The 18274-nt window shown below is 40.3% G+C and overlaps 2 protein-coding genes and 1 long non-coding RNA gene across 4 annotated transcripts; all 3 read right to left on the bottom strand.

The window, feature by feature from the left end:
* Nucleotides 1-358: 358 nt before the first annotated feature.
* LOC135333712 (solute carrier family 15 member 4-like) lies at nucleotides 359-13720 on the bottom strand. 2 transcript variants are annotated; one of them, XM_064528733.1, is made up of 2 exons: nucleotides 11227-13720; nucleotides 359-626 (listed from the first exon to the last, which is right to left on the bottom strand). In XM_064528733.1, the coding sequence occupies exon 1, from the start codon at nucleotides 13171-13173 to the stop codon at nucleotides 11494-11496; it is 1680 nt and encodes a 559-aa protein (XP_064384803.1). In that variant the 5' UTR covers nucleotides 13174-13720; the 3' UTR covers nucleotides 359-626; nucleotides 11227-11493. The 2 variants fall into 2 exon arrangements, with proteins under 2 accessions (XP_064384803.1, XP_064384802.1); XM_064528732.1 differs by lacking the exon at nucleotides 359-626 and adding an exon at nucleotides 6809-6950.
* Nucleotides 6950-11200, bottom strand: LOC135333699 (solute carrier family 15 member 3-like). The gene has a single exon (XM_064528719.1). It carries the CDS (start codon nucleotides 10147-10149, stop codon nucleotides 8242-8244), a length of 1908 nt encoding a protein of 635 aa, XP_064384789.1. The 5' UTR covers nucleotides 10150-11200; the 3' UTR covers nucleotides 6950-8241.
* A 1447-nt stretch (nucleotides 13721-15167) lies between the features above and the next one.
* Nucleotides 15168-18274, bottom strand: LOC135333818 (uncharacterized). The gene is made up of 4 exons (XR_010394082.1): nucleotides 17831-18274; nucleotides 17449-17584; nucleotides 15932-16025; nucleotides 15168-15783 (listed from the first exon to the last, which is right to left on the bottom strand). It is a non-coding gene; the product is annotated as an uncharacterized LOC135333818 (long non-coding RNA).

An 18274-nucleotide genomic window follows, 5' to 3' on the forward strand; every position in this document is an offset into this window, starting at 1 on the left:
GTATAGCGGGTATATTTCGAGGGTACGGGTATAAATTTTCGCGGAAATGCCTTTAGAAAGGTTTTTGCAGATAATTATAATTATAATGTTCGTAGAATAGTGCCTTTTTGCTGCATGCATGCATGCATGCAATATTAAATTTGCGGTTCATGCCTAATCCGCGAAAACCACGAACATTTATACCCTTAAAATATACCCGCTATACGGTATCATGCAATATTAAATTTGCGGTTCATGCCTAATCCGCGAAAACCACAAACATTTATACCCTTAAAATATACCCGCTATACGGTATTATGCCATCCATGTTCCATGTTCATGACTGCATGTGTTATCACTTCACACCGATAATCTTCTAATAACACAATGTTGCAATAATGGCAAAAGACAAAAGACAGAACTGATTCTAGAGATGTACACAGCGCACATGTACTAACAATGAACTCTAATAAGTTGAGCAATGGCTACTTTGAGAGAGTTCAGCAGTAGTTTCTTGACTGATAGTCTAGAGAGAACAAGAGTGGGACTAGCATAGTATCTCGTATCCTATAGCAAATATAGCCTGTGGTTGTTCGTTGACGAAGTTGAGAGGAATGGCAGGATGGTAGGGAGGAGCCCTGTCCTCCCTACAAGGAGGGAGAAAGAGAACAGATATAGAGCATAATACTGCATGTAACAGTAATACAATGGACAAATTCATGCACCGTGATCGCCAATTGCATTGCTAAGCTCCTTGGATCCTTGCACTGAATGAGGAGATTGATGGTGGAGCTCTTATGTGATCGCCGATTGCATTGCTAAGCTCCTTGGATTCTTGCACTGAATGAGCAGTGGCGTGTACAATGGGGGGCTTTGGGGGCTTGAGCACCCCCCTGTCCTCCCAGACAACCATGAAACTAATCGTATCACTCAGTAGCCTCGATTCAAGGCCGCTTTAGAAGCGGCCTGGTATAATACCTTGTATGCGCATGCGCTTACATTACCCCAAAAAGGGGGTAATCCGTGTATTTTTTTTTTTTTTTTTTTTTTTCTTTATAATGTTTGATGCAGAGGAAGCATACAGGATATGACAAGGTAGCTAAATGAAGCTAATAATGAAGTCAGTCCATAACCAAAAAGTAAAGGTGCAGGTGCAGGTATACTTAAGTGAAAAAAAGAAAAAAGGAAAAAAAATTTTAACTTATTGCTATAATTTTGACAGGGATAATTTAAAAGCAGATGGGCTAGGGCTACTGATAACATTTAGGGGAAGGGAATTCCAAATGGGGATTACGCTTACAAAAAAGGAATGTCTATGGGCTAGGGTTTTAACATATGGTTTAAAAATAATTTGATTATGAGGGTGACGGGGGGAAGGGCGAGGATGGAGGGTGAAAACATTGGGAGATATTATAGATAAATTATTAAGTATATTAAAGCAGACTTTCAGTTTTTGGTTTTTCCTTCGAGATGACAGAGGTTTCCAGTTTAAGGAGGCAAGCAGGTCAGGGTATTCTGCCCTCCACTGCTTCGTTACAATTTTCCCTGCAAATTTTTGGACGCTTTCCAGTTTTTTTATATCTGTGTGGTGATGAGGGTCCCAGACTGCACCGCAATAGTCTAACTTAGGCAGAACAGCCGTGCGGTAGATCTGGTTCCTGATCTGAGGTGGTGATTTATGGAACTTGCGATGGATGAAGCCAAGATGTTGTTTGGCCTTCTTGCAGGTGTTGTGTATGTGACATGCCCATTTTAGATCATTATTGATAGTAACACCAAGGTACTTTACAGTATCACATGGGGAGATCCTATGGTTGTTTATATCTATATTCATTGGGATAGTGCGTGTAGAGCGAGTTATTGTAAGCAGTTTGGTCTTGGAGTGGTTTGCTGTGAGGCCGTGAGATTGCATCCAGGAGTTTATTTCATTGACGTCTCCCTGTAGGTCCTGAGTTTCAATTGTCGAGTTTATGGGCTTGTAGAGAAGGATATCGTCTGCGTATAGAATGAGTTTGGCATTGGTGGACAGGTTGATGTTAGCAATTGAGTTCATGAAAATGTTGAATAATAGCGGTCCTAAGATTGACCCTTGTGGGACACCTGAGGTCACTGCAACAGGGTCTGACATAGTTCCCTCCAGGACTACCCTTTGCTCTCTGTTGGTAAGATAGTCTTTTATCCAATGCAGTAGGTTGCCACAAATGCCTACGACTTGGAGAGAGGATATGATCTGTGGGTGGGGTACTGAGTCAAATGCTTTCTTGACGTCAAAGAACACAGTTGCCACTTGGTGATCATTTTCTAGAAGTTTGTGCCAGCCGTTAGTGACAGATAGGAGGGCTTCTTGAGTTGAGGATTTTGGTCTGAAGCCAAACTGGCAGTTTGACAGGAGCTTGTTTGAGTATAAGAACTTTGAGATTCTCTTGTGTACAATCCTTTCCAGAGCTTTTGAGATTAATGATAGGAGAGATATCGGTCGGTAGTTGCTAGGAGAAGTTGGATCCCCATCCTTCGGAATAGGAGTAACATTGGAGACTTTCCACAGGTCAGGGACTCTGCTTTGCTTGAGCGATCTATTGAATATCTTGGTGATTGTTGGGGAAATGGCAGTAGCAGTCCCTCGGATCATCTGGCTAGAAATGCCATCCGGACCGGAGGCAGTATTTGGTTTGCAAGAAGATAAGAGATGGTGGACTTCCTCTTGGGTGCACTCAATGTCACTGAGTGAGCAGTTAGGTGTTGACATTTCCTCAGGAGTACTGCAGGATGCAGTTGGTGAGGTAAAGAATGAGGCAAATGCACTGTTCCAGCATGTCAGCTTTTTCGAGCGAGGTTGTTGCTGTAGAATTATTGTTTTTCAGTTCAGCTGGTGTCCTGTTTTTTGACGGAGAGAGTTTGTTGTATGCTGACCAGAAATCTCTCGGGGAATTCAGTTTTCCTGCTAGGCACTTAAAGAATTTGGATTTTGCAGATCTCAGGGCAGCCAACGTTTTGTTCCGAGCACTGGTGTACTTGGACCATGCTAGCTCTGATTTGAGTAGCTTAGCTTGTTTGAAGAGTTTGAGTTTTCTTTTAACAGCATTCATGAGGTTGTTTGTAAGATAAGGTAGACGATGCCTGTGTTTGATGGTTTTGGATGGGATTGTTTTATTTGTGGATACTGTCAGTAAAATAAACACGTATACTATTTTGTATTCTAATTTTAGTGGTCCGTGTTACACACTTTACATATAGCAAAGATGACTAGCTCGACTGACACTGAGTTCTCTTCCGCTCTGGCTTATGCCCTTTCTTGTGTGAAGAGAAGTCATTTAGTTCTGAGGGATAAACAGCTTGACACTCTATGGATGCTGTACGAAGGGAATGATGTTTTCCTGTGGGTTCCTACTGGATATGAAAGTCTATCTGCTACCAAACTTTGCCTTTTTTATTCGACAAGAAGCTGGATAGAATTAGTTCTCCTCCTAGTGAGCGTAGTATTGTCCCCTAGTGTCTCTAATGGTAGATCAAGTGACTAGTCTACATGATCGTGGTGTTCCTGCTGGTATACTCAGTGGAAACAACGGGGTCGATAAGAAGTCCAAGTGAGTGCTTCACCTACCCCCAGAATACTCATAAGGCAGTGCCAGTCCTCTATACAAGGCTCTAACTGCTCCAATCGTCCATATGTTTTTTGCTACATCGCTGTCTTTCACAAGTCATCTGATCGCCACCTGACATAACAGTAAGTTCAATAGAATCTTTCAAGTATGAATGTTTCTCGATCATTATGTCTATCATGTCTGCGGCCTTTGCCTCATTCTTGTGTAGAACATCAAGGACTACAACCTCAGGTTTTTTGGCCATCTCTGTACTGTGGGGGTGCTTAATGTGACTGACAACACACCGTTTGTACCGCTGGAGGGGCTTGATGTACTCGCACAGTATTCGACCGACTAGAACGACCAAATTTTCTTGGATGCCCTCAATGTCGGCCTTTGTAGGAAGGAAGTGAGTTATTTTTAGGGAACCCAGGTTAGGGGGGAAAAGGTTGAGACTGGAGATGGTCCTTTGCCAACAAACTGTACATTTGCACTAGCTCACCATGATGGTCACTATACGTATGTCTCTAACGCCCTTTGTTTTAGCAACGTTATCCCCCACGAACTTGAAACATGCACCCTCATCAATCCAGGCATCGATAGGACGTTGGTACAGCTTGCTGATTTTCGTGACCAACTTCAACACGGCACAGTAACTGATAGTGACACTAAGATGATTCAGCCTGGAGTATACCTGTGAGTAATTCAATGTAATCATAATTATATAAGAGGAGATGGATTGGAAACGGAGGTAGCATCGCGTTACATTAATTTTTAAATCTGTGTACGGTTGTGCAGCACTTGGGGAAACGATGTTTCTGGAATTAAGACCACTGCAATTAATGCATTCAAAGCCCCCCTAAAACAACATGCATTCTCATGCCCTCTATAATGGTGAGCATCCTTTGGAAAAAATACGTTTTTCAAAATAGCTACAAAGAGTGTCATGCTCTGAGATCTTTATGAGTATGCTTCTAGCTAATGGTAATGCTTAATTATCAGTGTACTGCATGTGTCAATCCATACGTTCCTCAGGTGACAGTTGGGAGTATACTGCAGGCACTATCTAGTCTAGATTTTACTAACGTTACAATCATACATACATTTTGTAGCCTCGATTAAACCCTGGCCTAACGTGGCAAGGTAACTTCCGTTTCCAATCCCTCTCTGTGATATAATAATTATACCTGTATCTGAAAATACGTAGTGGACACACATCATACATGTACATGTACATGTACAAACCTTTTTGTTTACTCTACAGTTGAAGAGTACGAGAGACAGAAACGACTGAATACCACACATTCTTGTGTTACGCTCTTTCAAGAGAATTGCTGTGGCCATACACATCCCAGGGTAGTGACTCTCTCTGCGTTTATGCAAGTTCCTATGATCTGAACGTCCTACGATCGTCTGGATAAGCCTAAATAGAATCGGACACTTTCGCTGTAGTTCAGACACAGCCTGTTTCCACGATAACGCTTCCACATTGTCAATTGGAACCCGGTGAAATAGAGAGACAAACTCCCCAGAGTTACGACATAGAGTGGAACATTCGTCGTCAAGAATTTTCACCACACCCTCTACCAATTGGTCCTTCAGTGAAGGGCAAGAAAATGCTGCCTTGGCAATAGACTGAATGTTGCCACTATTCAGTGCCTGGCGTAATTTCTGGAGACTTTCATCTACTTCCGCAGTCACTGTACTGGGTGAGCTCACTGTGATCTGTATATTGTTTAATTAATTAGTGTGATTTTGGTGTGTTTACAGTATCAGATCTGTTATCCTCACCATAACTGTTTCAGTCGAACCAGGCTTGGAAATATCTCTTGCAACACCTTCTGAACCTTTAAGTTAATGGCTATATATTAATTTACGTTCATTTCGTTTGTAGGTGGTTTAACATACCGTCAACAGAAGAAAACTGCTCGAGATTGGTCAACTCTAACAGCGGTGGCTGACGAGGACAGTCTGTGTGCGCTATGAAAAAGAGATGATTCCTGTCATCTACATATATGATTTGTTGCAATCAACCTACGTTCCTCCCTGGTTGAGAAAGCAAGCCTTCTTCCAGGTGCTCCTACTGTCAGACGTTTTGCTAGAGGTCTAGCATGGACTGTGTGAGGTGATGCTTCAAGCCCACTGGTGTCTTTAGTTCTCTTCCTACCTGATACCATAGGACTACAGATGGAAGCCTTATTTCGACCCTGCTCAAAACCACACTTAGCCATACTTCTAAAGGCTTTAAGTTTAGACTCCAGAGACTGGAATTTGTTTGTGCAAGCTCTACAAATGTATGAAGATAGCCCATCACACTCACTAACTGGCAGCTCTAGCAGTTTGCCAAGTCTGTCTGGAAGGCATCTTTGAACAGACTCTTTGCTAAACAGAGCTGAGCAGCGAGTAGAAGTAACAATGTTGCACAATCTGCATATTCTGGTGGCTGCCATTGTCTTGAACATTCTACCACCAACCACGCAGTCTTAAGTATTTTTCCTTTGTGTACTTTGTCCGATTTTATCACTTGTGTAATACTGATAAATATATAAATTATTTCGCGCATGCGTATACAAGGTATACCAGGCCGCTGTAAAGCGGACTTGAGTCGAGGCTAATCACTCAGTAGCTAGCTAGCTAACTGTGCAGCTCTATCTCATTGACACGATTACAAGTCATGACCACGCCCAATTGAGCATGTGCAATCAGTATTGCCATTCCAATGTTGTTATGTAATGCTAATTGCATGCATAATAGATCCTCTGCACTATCCCAGTCACCTCTTGCTCCACTGAGAGATACTGAGAAGCAATGACTAACACTAGAATGACTGGACATCCCCACATTGTGATTGACCAGTTTGCTAGGATGTACCCCAGAAGAATAGTGCATGGAGATCCTACAAGATGACTGACTCATAATTATGTCTTATTATCACGCTATGCATGCATTAGATCCCATTTGAGTGTATTTAGCAGGGAACTATGAGCTATAGTACCGGTACTATAGATTACTCTGGGCTACAAACTACAACATTATACATTATATTGTCATTTACAAGAAGATACACAGAAAAATTATTGTAGCTAGATGCTTTGTCTAGTAACATAGTAACAGAACTAGAATGGAAGAGAGAAGCTCTAGAGGAGAATAGTAGGAGCCACTCTTTTCTTGGGCAGTGTGCTGTACTTTTTTGCTGCAAGGCTGCATGGGGGAGGAGCTGGATGTATGAAAGATACGCCGCAATAAATGCGGGGGCGTAAAATCGCGCGCGCTATGCGTGCGGCTCCATTTTTTTTCTGTACTTTTGAGCACCCTCCTGCTTCAATCTCTAGAAACGCCCCTGATGAGGGCATTGATGGTGGAGCTCTTGCCAACATTGGGGTACCCCACCTGTAGACAATGGAATAGTATTTTAGTTATTGTTGCTATACTAAAACTACCTTGTCTAAAATTGTTTCACTACAATATTGTCCCATGGGAGAAGTCATACAAAAGGTCACAACTATTGGTGTTAGTTTGACCTTCATAAAGTTGTCATAACTTTGTCATATTTCACTGAAATTCAAAGTTTCATATACCATTGGATTCCTTGTTAAAAAGCGCTTCTATTGATATGCTGTAGAGCTGGTAAGCTCCAACCAGCTAAGAGATAACATTTTCCATGCAGAAGTCCCAGGAATACTTGTCCACCACATAAAGCATAAATGAAGCCATAATTGACCACATAACTTCTGGGGCTGAACACAATGCAAATAGATTATTTCAACAAATTTACCAGATCTTCAAATTCCGATTGTGATTAACATCCTTCTCATAAACTTCTTCAATGTATCTTCTTACATTGCAATCTCTTCATCAAGTTGACAATACTCTTCGCTGCTATACTATGAAAACTACAACACCTGCAACTGAAATAAGAATGTTCACCAGGAAATAAACCAGTCCAACATAACAGGATCCTTGCCAGAAACTAAACGGTATAAAACACGAAATACCCGGCAAAGAAAACTCTAACGAGAAATCCTTTCATAGAGTGAGGGCTTAATTTGAGCACAGATGTAATCAAACATTCCACCATAGATAAACTGGCAACAGCAATAATTAAGGGCTTGCTGAATGAATTAAGGGCCTATAATAAGATGAAGGGATTACTTATTGTATTCCTGTCCAGCGGTGACTATGTCTGCCAGAGTACAACTCCAATGAAGTCATGCAGTGAGGCATTTTCCACATGGTGCTTCATCAACAAGAATTCTATTAAGAGTTCTAAGGAGCAAACACAGAAGTGGCATTATGACCACTAGGGAGAATGTGACCAATCATGTTGACAAAAAGTGAGCAAAACAGACAACAAAAACCAATTCCGATTCGCCTCAGAATACCAGCTATAATTATATATATAATTATAGGGAAGCACTTTTGGAATAGGATGAATAAACTTGAGGAACAAAAACAACAAGGTACAAAGTGTAGAATGTCTTCTGAATCACTAAAAGTCTCCGCTTTCAGTGTACTAAGAAAAGGTGCTGCATATACCTCGCTGGGCATGCGCAACTGACACATAATTATAGCTAATTCAAGTTCTCACTCAAATACAAACAAACTTGACTACCTTACCTAACTATCTGCATAATAGTTCTATATCACAGTACATGTGTACATCACTGCACACATACAGTCGTTATTGGGTCTCCGAGTCAGAATCATACTCAAAGTGAACATCTAGATCTTCAAATTCACGGTTGTGATGATACTGATATCTCTTTGCTGCTACTATGAAAACCACAACACCTGCGACTGAAATAAGAATGTTCACCAGGAAATAAACCAGTCCAACAAAAGGGGAGCCATGCCAGATACTAAAAGGTAGAAGAATTCCAAGAACACCGATCAATTGAAATAGTCCTTTAATGGCAAAGAAAATTCCAATCAGAAATCCTTTCATAGAGTGGGGGCTTTGAATACAGATAAATTCAAATACTCCACCATAGATAAAGACATAGGCCACAGCAACAAGGACTTGCTGAATAATGAGAATGTAAGGGCTGAGATTAAGGGAGGGAGCACCAATAAAATAAAAAACAAAAGAGTTATTATTATCAACTACAAAATGTCCATGATCAAACATTGAAATAGTAGCATTATAGTGGCTAGGGAGGTGACCAAACATCTCAACAAATAGTGAGCAAAACAGACTAACAGTGACAAGACAAAGACCAATTCCAATTCGCCTCAGAATACCAGGGGAAAACTTTTGAAACAGAGGATGAATAAACTTGAGAAAAATAGGAACAAAAACAACAAGAAAGACGGGATACAGAGTGCCACCATTAGTGAACATAGAGTCCACTATGTAATTGCTGCCTGAAAAAGTATTAAACAATAAAATGTTCTCAGCCTTCATGTGATCTTTAAGTATACTGAGAAAAGGTGCTGCAGCAATATCAGCCGTAAAAAATGGTCCTACTGAAAATAAAAGGATAAAGATTCCAAAAAATGATTTCACATTCTCCACCTGCTCGGTAGTGAATGGTCCTCCATACTTGTCCTTGCCTAGATCCAGTCCAGTGGGTATGTCATCCTCCCAGAATGTGAAGGCACTGCGTTGAATAGGTATCTTGTTTCTTCTTGCAAAGTTGACAACTCCTGCAACCTCTTTGTAAGGATTACCAATGACAATGCCAATAACAAACCACCTTCTCTTAGCAACACAGAAAGTTACAGGTATACAAATCAGCTCAACTAAGACGACAAGTCCAAATATAGAAAGGCTTAAGAAACCAGTGGCATTAGCTGCACTCCATACCAGTTTCCCAAAGCTTATTCCAACATAGAGTGTGAAGAGAAACCAATGAATGAAAAGAAAGCTGTCTCTAGAAGGAGATTCATTTAATTGGTCAACCCCAAACTGAATAACATTAGCTAAAAATCCAGCAAATGCAATCAAGAAGGAGATAATTAGAAAAAGTCCAAGTATACCAATCACTACTACAAATGATAAAAATATGGAATCGAAGGAATCAATAGTTGTAGTAAACATAATTGGTAAAATAATGGCGTTCACAATACCACCGATAAGAACAAAAGTCAAGAGTCCACACCACGTGGTACACACACCACACCTCACAACTTTATATCTGCCATATCGAACATCTGCCAAGTATCCAGCTAGAGGATAGAAGAGAAGCCAGAAAGCAAATACAGCATATATGCAACTATCTATTATTTCACTGTTAAATACTGATGAGAATATACTAGGTTCTCCCATCAATAGGTAAGTCATTAAGAAGTAATTTTCAGGGTTCAGAAAACCACCATAGATGAAAGACATTAAGGCAGTCCAAAACAAAATCATTATTGCAGCTTTTGACTTGAACAGCACACTTTTATTTTTGACGTGATTACTTGTCACGAGTGGTGTGGCTTCAGTGGTGGCATCTGGTGCAGGAGTTTCATGAAGGGAAGCTTGCTCTATAGTTCCTTGTTCACAACTAGCCATTGGTACATGGTCTTCTTTAATACAGTTCCTAAACAATAGTCCAAACTTTGACCTTTGAATTTTATTCCTCAAAGATGGCTTCCTGTGCATGATCAATTATCAAGCTCTGTATCAAGCTCATCAAGCTCATGAAAGCTCTGCTTCTTCTGGCTCTTGTCTAGTCATCCCATGGTGGATACCTATAACTACTCAGTGTTTGACAAGTTTTATGAAGAACGGTGGGGCTGATGACATCTGGTATTGAATGGAATGGAGTTTTTAGGATCGACCGAATCAAACTGTACTGATAAAATAATATTCCATCATCTTATATCAGTCATGCCTTCAGACTGCACTGTGCAGATCAATTTTTTTCGTCTCTAAAAAAAGGAAATTTTTTAAGATATAAGCCTACTCGTTACTATTTAGTTTTGACTTTACCATAGATCTGCAATTTTCAACTATAACTAGCCTATCCTTTTTCAACTACTGTCGATGAAGTTAAAGCAGCCTATTAGCCTCGACTCCAGGCCGCTCTCAAAGGAGAAAAACAGCCTGGTATACACTGTCTGTGCATACGTCAATCGCCCCAAGAATCTTGGTCAGTATACTGTATGTTTTACAATTATCCACCCACGCGCAAACAATGGATATCAGGCCCTCTTTTCACTAAAGAGCCTGGGATCGAGGCTATATAGCAGTCTATGAAAGAATCTAGTTCGCTCAACAGCTCATTTTTGTGTCCCCACCAACACACACACACACCGATCATTCTACCCCCCTGCTGCGTTCTGCCGCATGAATGGGGTAACATTCCCATACAGGGTTTCAAAGACAGTGGGGGTGCCCTGGGATTTCCCTTTCAGCCCAAGAGTCCCCCCTCTATATAGAAATTTGGGAATTCATATCAAAATATGTTATTATCCAAGAAACATAGCTTTGATTCCTTGCTAACTCTGCTGTGATAGTGTCAGTGCATGACCTATATACCACTGCAGATGCCATTCTCAAGGGATTTATTGATTTTTCTCCCTTTAAAAGAATTAGTTTAATGGTTTGAAGCACATAATCAACCTAAAATACACCTCAGAAAGTCCTCACGACTATTTCTGGGAGAGGACTCCTCATTTTTCTTGTATTAAACCCTATGGCACAGTTACACAATAATATTATAAATATTAAGCTTACTTGAAAGTGTTTGGAGTGGCAGACCGACCTCCTTGCACTGAATGAGGGCATTGAAGGTGGAGCTCTTGCCAACAACATTGAGGTACCCCACCAGTAGACAATGGAATAGTATTTTAGACAATAATTATTGTTGACTACCTTGCTATCACTACTGAAGTTGTCTCAAGGGAGGAGTAATTTAAAAGGTCACTACTAAATTATAACAATCGTATTTCAACAACAATAATTTATTCACTAAACCTAAATATCTCGCTACTACACATGCAGTCATTGGGTCTCTGAGTCAGAATCGCTAAAGTGAACATCTAGATCTTCAAATTCCCGATTGTGATTAACATCCTTCTCGTAAATTTCTTCAATGTACTTTCTTACATTACAAAGTTCATCACGTTGCCGATACTGATACCTCTTCGCTGCTATTATGAAAACCACAACACCTGCGACTGAAATAAAAATGTTCACCAGGAAATAAACCAGTCCAGCTTTAGGGGAGGTCTGCCAGAAACTAAACGGTAAAAGAACTCCAAGAACACCAATCAACTGAAAAAGTCCTTTAATAGCAAACAAAATTCCAATGAGAAATCCTTTCATAGAGTGAGGGCTTTGAGCACAGATGAATTCAAACACTCCACCATAGATAAATACGTAGGCCACAGCAACAAGGACTTGCTGAATAATGAGAATGAAGGGGCTGAGATGAAGTGTTGGAGCCGTTTCGTTATTAGTTGTATAGTTAAAAGGATCAAACATTGAGCTAGCATTATGGCCACTAGGGAGAAGGTGACCAATGGTGTCGACAAACAGTGAGCAAAATAGACTAACAGTGATAAGACAAAGATCAATTCCAATTCGCCTCAGAATACCAGGGAGATATTTTTGAAACAGAGGATGAATAAACTTGAGAAAAATAGGAATAAAAACAACGAGAAAGAGGGGATACAGATTGCAACCATTAGCAAAGATAGAGTAAAAAATGATTTGCACCAAAATAATAGGTGTATATAAGGAATCATATTCCAGCTCCATGTGATTCCTCAGTATCCTTAGAAACGGGGCTGCAGCAATATCAACCATAAAGAATGGCCCAAGTGAAAGTAAAATGATAACAATTCCAAAAAATGATTTCACATTCTCCACTTGCTCAGTAGTAAACAGTCCTCCATACTTATCTTTGCCTAGATCCAGTCCAGTGGGTATGTCATCCTCCCAGAATGTAAAGGCACTGCGTTGAATAGGAATCTTGTTTTTTCTTGCAAAATCGACAACTCTTGCAACCTCTTTGTAAGGGTTGCCAATGCCAGTGTTGATAACAAACCACCTGCGCTTAGCAACACAGAATGTTACTGATATACAAAATAGCTCAACTAACAAAACGAGTCCAAAGATAGAAAGGCTTAAGAAACCAGTGACTATAGCTGAGCTCCATACCAGTTTTCCAAAGCTTATTCCAATATACAGTGTGAAAAGAAACCAGTGAACGAAAAGAAAGCTGTCTCTAGAAGGAGAATCATTTAATTGGTCAACCCCAAACTGAATAACATTGGCTAAAAATGCAGCAAATGAAATCCACAAGGAGATAAGAAGAAAAAATGCTAGTCCACCATCCATTGCATATAGTGAAATGGCTAAAGGCCCTCCGTAAGAATCATATGGATCTTTATTACTTAACATAATTGGTAGAATAATAGCATTCACAATACCACCGATAACAACCACAGTCAAGAGTCCACACCACGCAGTACATACACTACATTTCACAACTTTATATCTGCCGTATCGAACATCTGCCAAGTATCCGGCTAGAAGATAGAAGAGAAGCCAGAAAGCAAATACAGCATATATGCAACTCCCTATTATTATTTCGTCGGTTGCAAGACCGAATGGGGTGTAACCGATAAAGAATATGTAAACTTCAGGGTTCAGAAAAATACCATAGATCAAAGACATTAATACTGTCCATGCAACACAGAATCATTATTGGAGCCTTTGACTTGATTAGTACACTTTTCTTGTTGCCATATTTTCTGCGATTACTTGTCACGGGTGGTGTAGCTTCAGTGGTATCTCTGCTGGCATCGAGTGCAGGAGTTTCATGAAGGGAAGCTTGCTCTATAGTTCTTTGCTCACAACTAGCCATTGATCTTACAATAAGTACATAGCTACCTAAAGAAATGCCCAGTCTCCCAAAACAAACAATATAGCTCTTGTTTATCTAATCAGTAGATCAATTTAATTGTGTAATTATTATTATAGAGGAGCCCACAACGCGACAAACATGCACGCAGAAAAACACCATCACTTTTATTGAAGGCGAGCGAAGCTTCACTCGCATAGATTGATGTACGTAGATCCATTAACTTCCTTGAGTGAGGTATAAATCGTAAGTTTTGTTTGAATCAATCGAGCGACGTACGACACATACGTACGACACATACATACAAACATCGCACAAACATACATACACTAGACTTGTTCCCACACTTTTGTGTTTCCCCTGGCCAATCCTAGCAATTTTTCACATTGCAAATGTTTTCTATATAGTCAGATTCCCTTTCTTTTTCAGTACAGAAGCATATTTACGTATCATGACATGCATAAGTGGAACGTCACTCAGGAAGCAGTACAGAAGTTCCAGAAGAGAAGACAGGAATATTATTGCTGTATAATAATTATTGAATTTGTGAGTCAAGCAGTAATTAAAATGGCTGTCATTTAGTAAATCTACTGTATTTCAAGAGCATGGAGGCCTATTTGCCTATGATATCTAGCCAGTGCATATAATTTATAGTATATACCTGAGAATGGGATCAAGAGAGCTGAGCTCACTCACAGTTTCTCAGCCACGCCTATAGCTATTATTGCTGAGTCATTAAAGATGGTGAAGTTTTCTAGGTAAGAAGTAGAGCCTGAGAGGTCATCTGCCTCGAGAAAATCTGAAGAACTGCTTTTTAATAGGTTGTTCGTTTGGAAACACTATATTAAGAATGTCCTGGAGATGGCTGTACTTGGAGCAAATGCTGGGCAATAAACTTACTTACTTACTTACTTACTTATTTACCTAGTAAACATTGAAATAGTAGCATTATATATCTGCTATGGAGGTAACCAAACATCTCAACAAACAGCGAGCATAACAGTGAGGACCAATTCCAATTCGCCTCAGAATACCAGGGAAGTACTTTTGAAACAGAGGATGAATAAACTTGAGGAAAAAAAACAACAAGAAAGACGGGGTACAGAGTCCCACCATTAGGGTGAAAAATGCTGCTTATAATAATCACTATATATAATCAGGTGGCCAAACAGAAGTCTTCTTATGCAAATCACTTTACTAAAAACGTTGAGCAACATACATACGATACATACATGATATAAAATTATAGCAAACATGCAAAAATACCGTACATGTTCGAACAGCAAAAAATAAAAATTGTCCGGGAACATATAGAGCATGAGCAGTGTTCAGAATAGTTAGTAAACATGCAGCTGCATGCGGCTAATAGAACAGTGTGTAACTGAATAGTTGCACAAGCTATCTAATCCTTAAAATATCTATCTGCAGCACTCAGTCTCTTACTGGCCGGCTATAAAAAGCTACATTGCTCATTTTTTCTTACTAAACGTGCCTTAATGGAACTGTGTTGGCTGTATTCAGTGAGGTGTAGGTTAGTGTGGTTCAACTTTTAAATATTGTCCAGATATTTATATATAGGAGTGTCCGTTGTATTAGAACAACGAAAATTGCCTAAAAGAGTGTCCGGTGTAATTAGAAGTGTCCGAAGATATACGGTACATGCATACATACCGTATAGCAGGTATCGAGGGTATAAACTTCGCGGAATGCATGACCGTTAGAAAAGTTTTTGCAGATTTAATTTTTGCAGAATTAGCAGCCTTTCTGCAGCATGCATGCATGAGACATTACATTCGTGGGACTGGGTATATAAACGTTCGCAGTAGATGCTTAATCAGCGAAAACCACAAACATTTATATCCTCGAAAATACCAGCTATACGGTACATACAAACATAAATCGAAAAATGTATGTACATGTAAGTCGCTATAGTGTGTATATAGGGCTCGCTTTGCTTTTCCAATCGGCAGGCAAGTACATAATTATACATATACACAACAATAGCAGGACATAATAATCCAGCCACCCACCCCACTTTTGTATGCATCAAACAAAAGCAACTTTGCGAGTGTTAATGGGTTGAAACGCAAAAACCTGCACCAAGCTTTGTATATTAAGCTGAAACACTAATTGTAACAAAGTCAAGGAGATTCCACCCACAAGCACTCCGCCAAGGGTATACCTGTCAATATGGTTGATTCTATTCCTCACCAATGGTAAGGCGTCATGCAGGTATTCTGCTACGTAACGATTATGACATGCTCCTAGGTTAGGTGTTTTAGTGAGCTCACTATTAGTCCTACAGCCATAAGCTACACACAGCTTCTCCGGTTTATTTCCTGGTGAACATTGTGATCTCAGTCGCAGGTGTTGTGGTGTTCATAGTAGCAGCAAAGAGGTATACCAATAGTAGAAAGTGAAAACTAAATAAATGTGTGCGTGCATGGGGCATGTGATGCATAGATAAGGGTATACATTTTAACTATATTATACTAATGAACATGATGCAAAAGATATAGAAAGTAGACACATTGAATCCACATAGTTTCAGGTTCAGCTCACACAAGTCACCTGAAAGTGTTTAGTCTCCATGGAGTGGCAACCTTCTTGCACTGAATGAGGGCATTGATGGTGGAGCTCTTGCCAACATTGGGGTACCATGCACCTGTAACAATGGAACTAGAGCACTGAAGTGCTTGCTAATTAACCCCTGGCTGTTTTACGTCTCACAACCGGCGCCAAGCAGGTAATAATACGGTGAAAGCTATGAGAAGGCTTTGAAAACGGTAGTGGTGCATGGTCAGACATACACTAGAATCATACACTGTAAAAAATGATTGAAAAAAAGTGCGGTGGACACACTAAAACCGTCGCATATAGCACGCTTTTTTGAAAAAGTGTGCTATATGCGACGGTTTTAGTGTGCTCACCGCACTTTTTTTTTTACAGTGTAGGATCACAGCAGAAAGAAGTTAACAAATAAGGCACCTGAAATGCACTCTGAGAGTCCTAGACCGTTATTTGGATCACAGCAGCTAGAGCAGGCCTGAAGTGTTAAAAAGTAGGACACCATGCAAGCTGACATGCAGCTAGTGGGGATCAGCAAAGAAACCTGGAGTCCTTTCCCATGAAAATAAATAATTACGTATCCACGTGGCTGTAATAGTGCCTCGAATAAATTACAAACAGACAGACAAACAAACAAACAAACCAACGGACTACTATATATACCCGTGACTGTCCACGCACTCCTCGGGTAACCAACAGACAGACTACTATACCCCTGACCGCCCACGTGCTTCATATTAGATCTGCATAGTGGTAGGTGGCCGCAAAGTTTCTGAATGATAGCATGCCTGCATGGCATTACAAGTATATCTGCACCACTCCTGGCAGTGCTATACACTTTGTATAATTATGCTTTAAAAATTGTGGATTGGGCTAGCCTCAGGCCAATTTTTCTCCAGAACAACTGGGGTAGTGTAATGAGGCTATATAAGGATTGAATGTGCCATGCAGTACAGCCTGTGGTGACAGGTGGTATTGTGGTCATATGGAACCTGTCTTCAATGTGACCACAAAGCCAATATTGCTAATACGAACATGTACACACAGATATCATTATGTTCTTATGGTAATCACAGGGAAACTCAAAAAGTGGACTAAAAGCTAACATTAATGGCTGCTGCATCAGTAAAAAGCTTACAGCTCTTTTTCTCACTGTTGCAGCTACGTATATACCAATAGCTATAGTGTTCTTGTGCAAAGCTAACTACTAAGAACACTCCATAGACAAGTTTTGTTACGCACTCTTCTGCAATAACATTTATAGGCATAACTCGAGAACAAAGTATTCTTTTGCAAATCCACGAATTAAAATCCAAGAAAACATGACAGAAGCCTATAGAAACTCTTATACTTTATATTTGCACTTTATTGATCCTTGAGTAGCTGTTACAGTAGCAGTCTACATGCACATGCAGCAGACACACACACAGGCACAAAGGAAAACATGCAAACACACTACCGTATACCGTATCCACATTCCTATGTTATGAATGTATACATTATTTTAATGATGTGCTTACAGCCATAAGCTCCACATAGCTCCTCAGCATATAAGGTGGTCGATCAGGGTCCTCTCCTTCCTGGGGGTGTGGTATAGTCTGATTCGATAGGTAGCCTCGAGGACAAGCCGTGGGATCCGTGAGGCCACAAGGGACACTGGGGGAATGTGATCTCTCATTTGGGTAAGAGTCATTTTGGAGGTTACAAAGGTGGGGGAGAGGACACACGTGGGGGAAACCTCTCACTCATTAAGGGGTCGAATTTGATTATGTGTGTGTATACGTGTGGAGTAGGGAGTATATTATAGGGGATGGTAATTAATATACACAATAGAATGTAAAAGGATAAAACACAAAAAGCACAACCGTACACATAATTAATTCATAATTTCACTCAGCTCACCTAAAAGTGTTTCGTCCTCCCTCGGAGTGGCATGCAGACATTGGGACCTTCTTGCACTGAATGAGGGCATTGATGGTGGAGCTCTTTCCAACATTGGGGAACCCCACGGCCTGTATAGACAATACATTTTAGATGTGCAGAGTGCACGTCAAAATGACAGTATATAGCGGTTAATTATCGGTCCAAGAAATTCCTGGACTTCTAACATGAGTTTCACATAGGACCTTGACTCTGTGACCAGACTATCTCCCCTAAGGAGGCCTCCAGACTAGGTGGCATTGTGGTCCTAATTATAGAACCTGGCCATCAGGCTTCAATGTGACCACAATGCCAACAATTCCCACACATGGTAGAACCCAATGAAAGCATGCAATTATTAAGTACATACCAAAGTACTTTCACTAGAATCACTACTGAATGTTTGCCTTAAGGTAGAGGGTAAAT

The sequence above is a fragment of the Halichondria panicea genome, chromosome 3 (genome assembly GCF_963675165.1).
Source record: "Halichondria panicea chromosome 3, odHalPani1.1, whole genome shotgun sequence".
Lineage (NCBI taxonomy): Eukaryota > Metazoa > Porifera > Demospongiae > Suberitida > Halichondriidae > Halichondria > Halichondria panicea.

Coding starts and splice junctions, on each gene's coding strand:
- LOC135333712 (XM_064528733.1), bottom strand. CDS start 13,173: ATGTCTTTGATCTATGGTATTTTTCTGAACCCTGAAGTTTACATATTC.
- LOC135333699 (XM_064528719.1), bottom strand. CDS start 10,149: ATGCACAGGAAGCCATCTTTGAGGAATAAAATTCAAAGGTCAAAGTTT.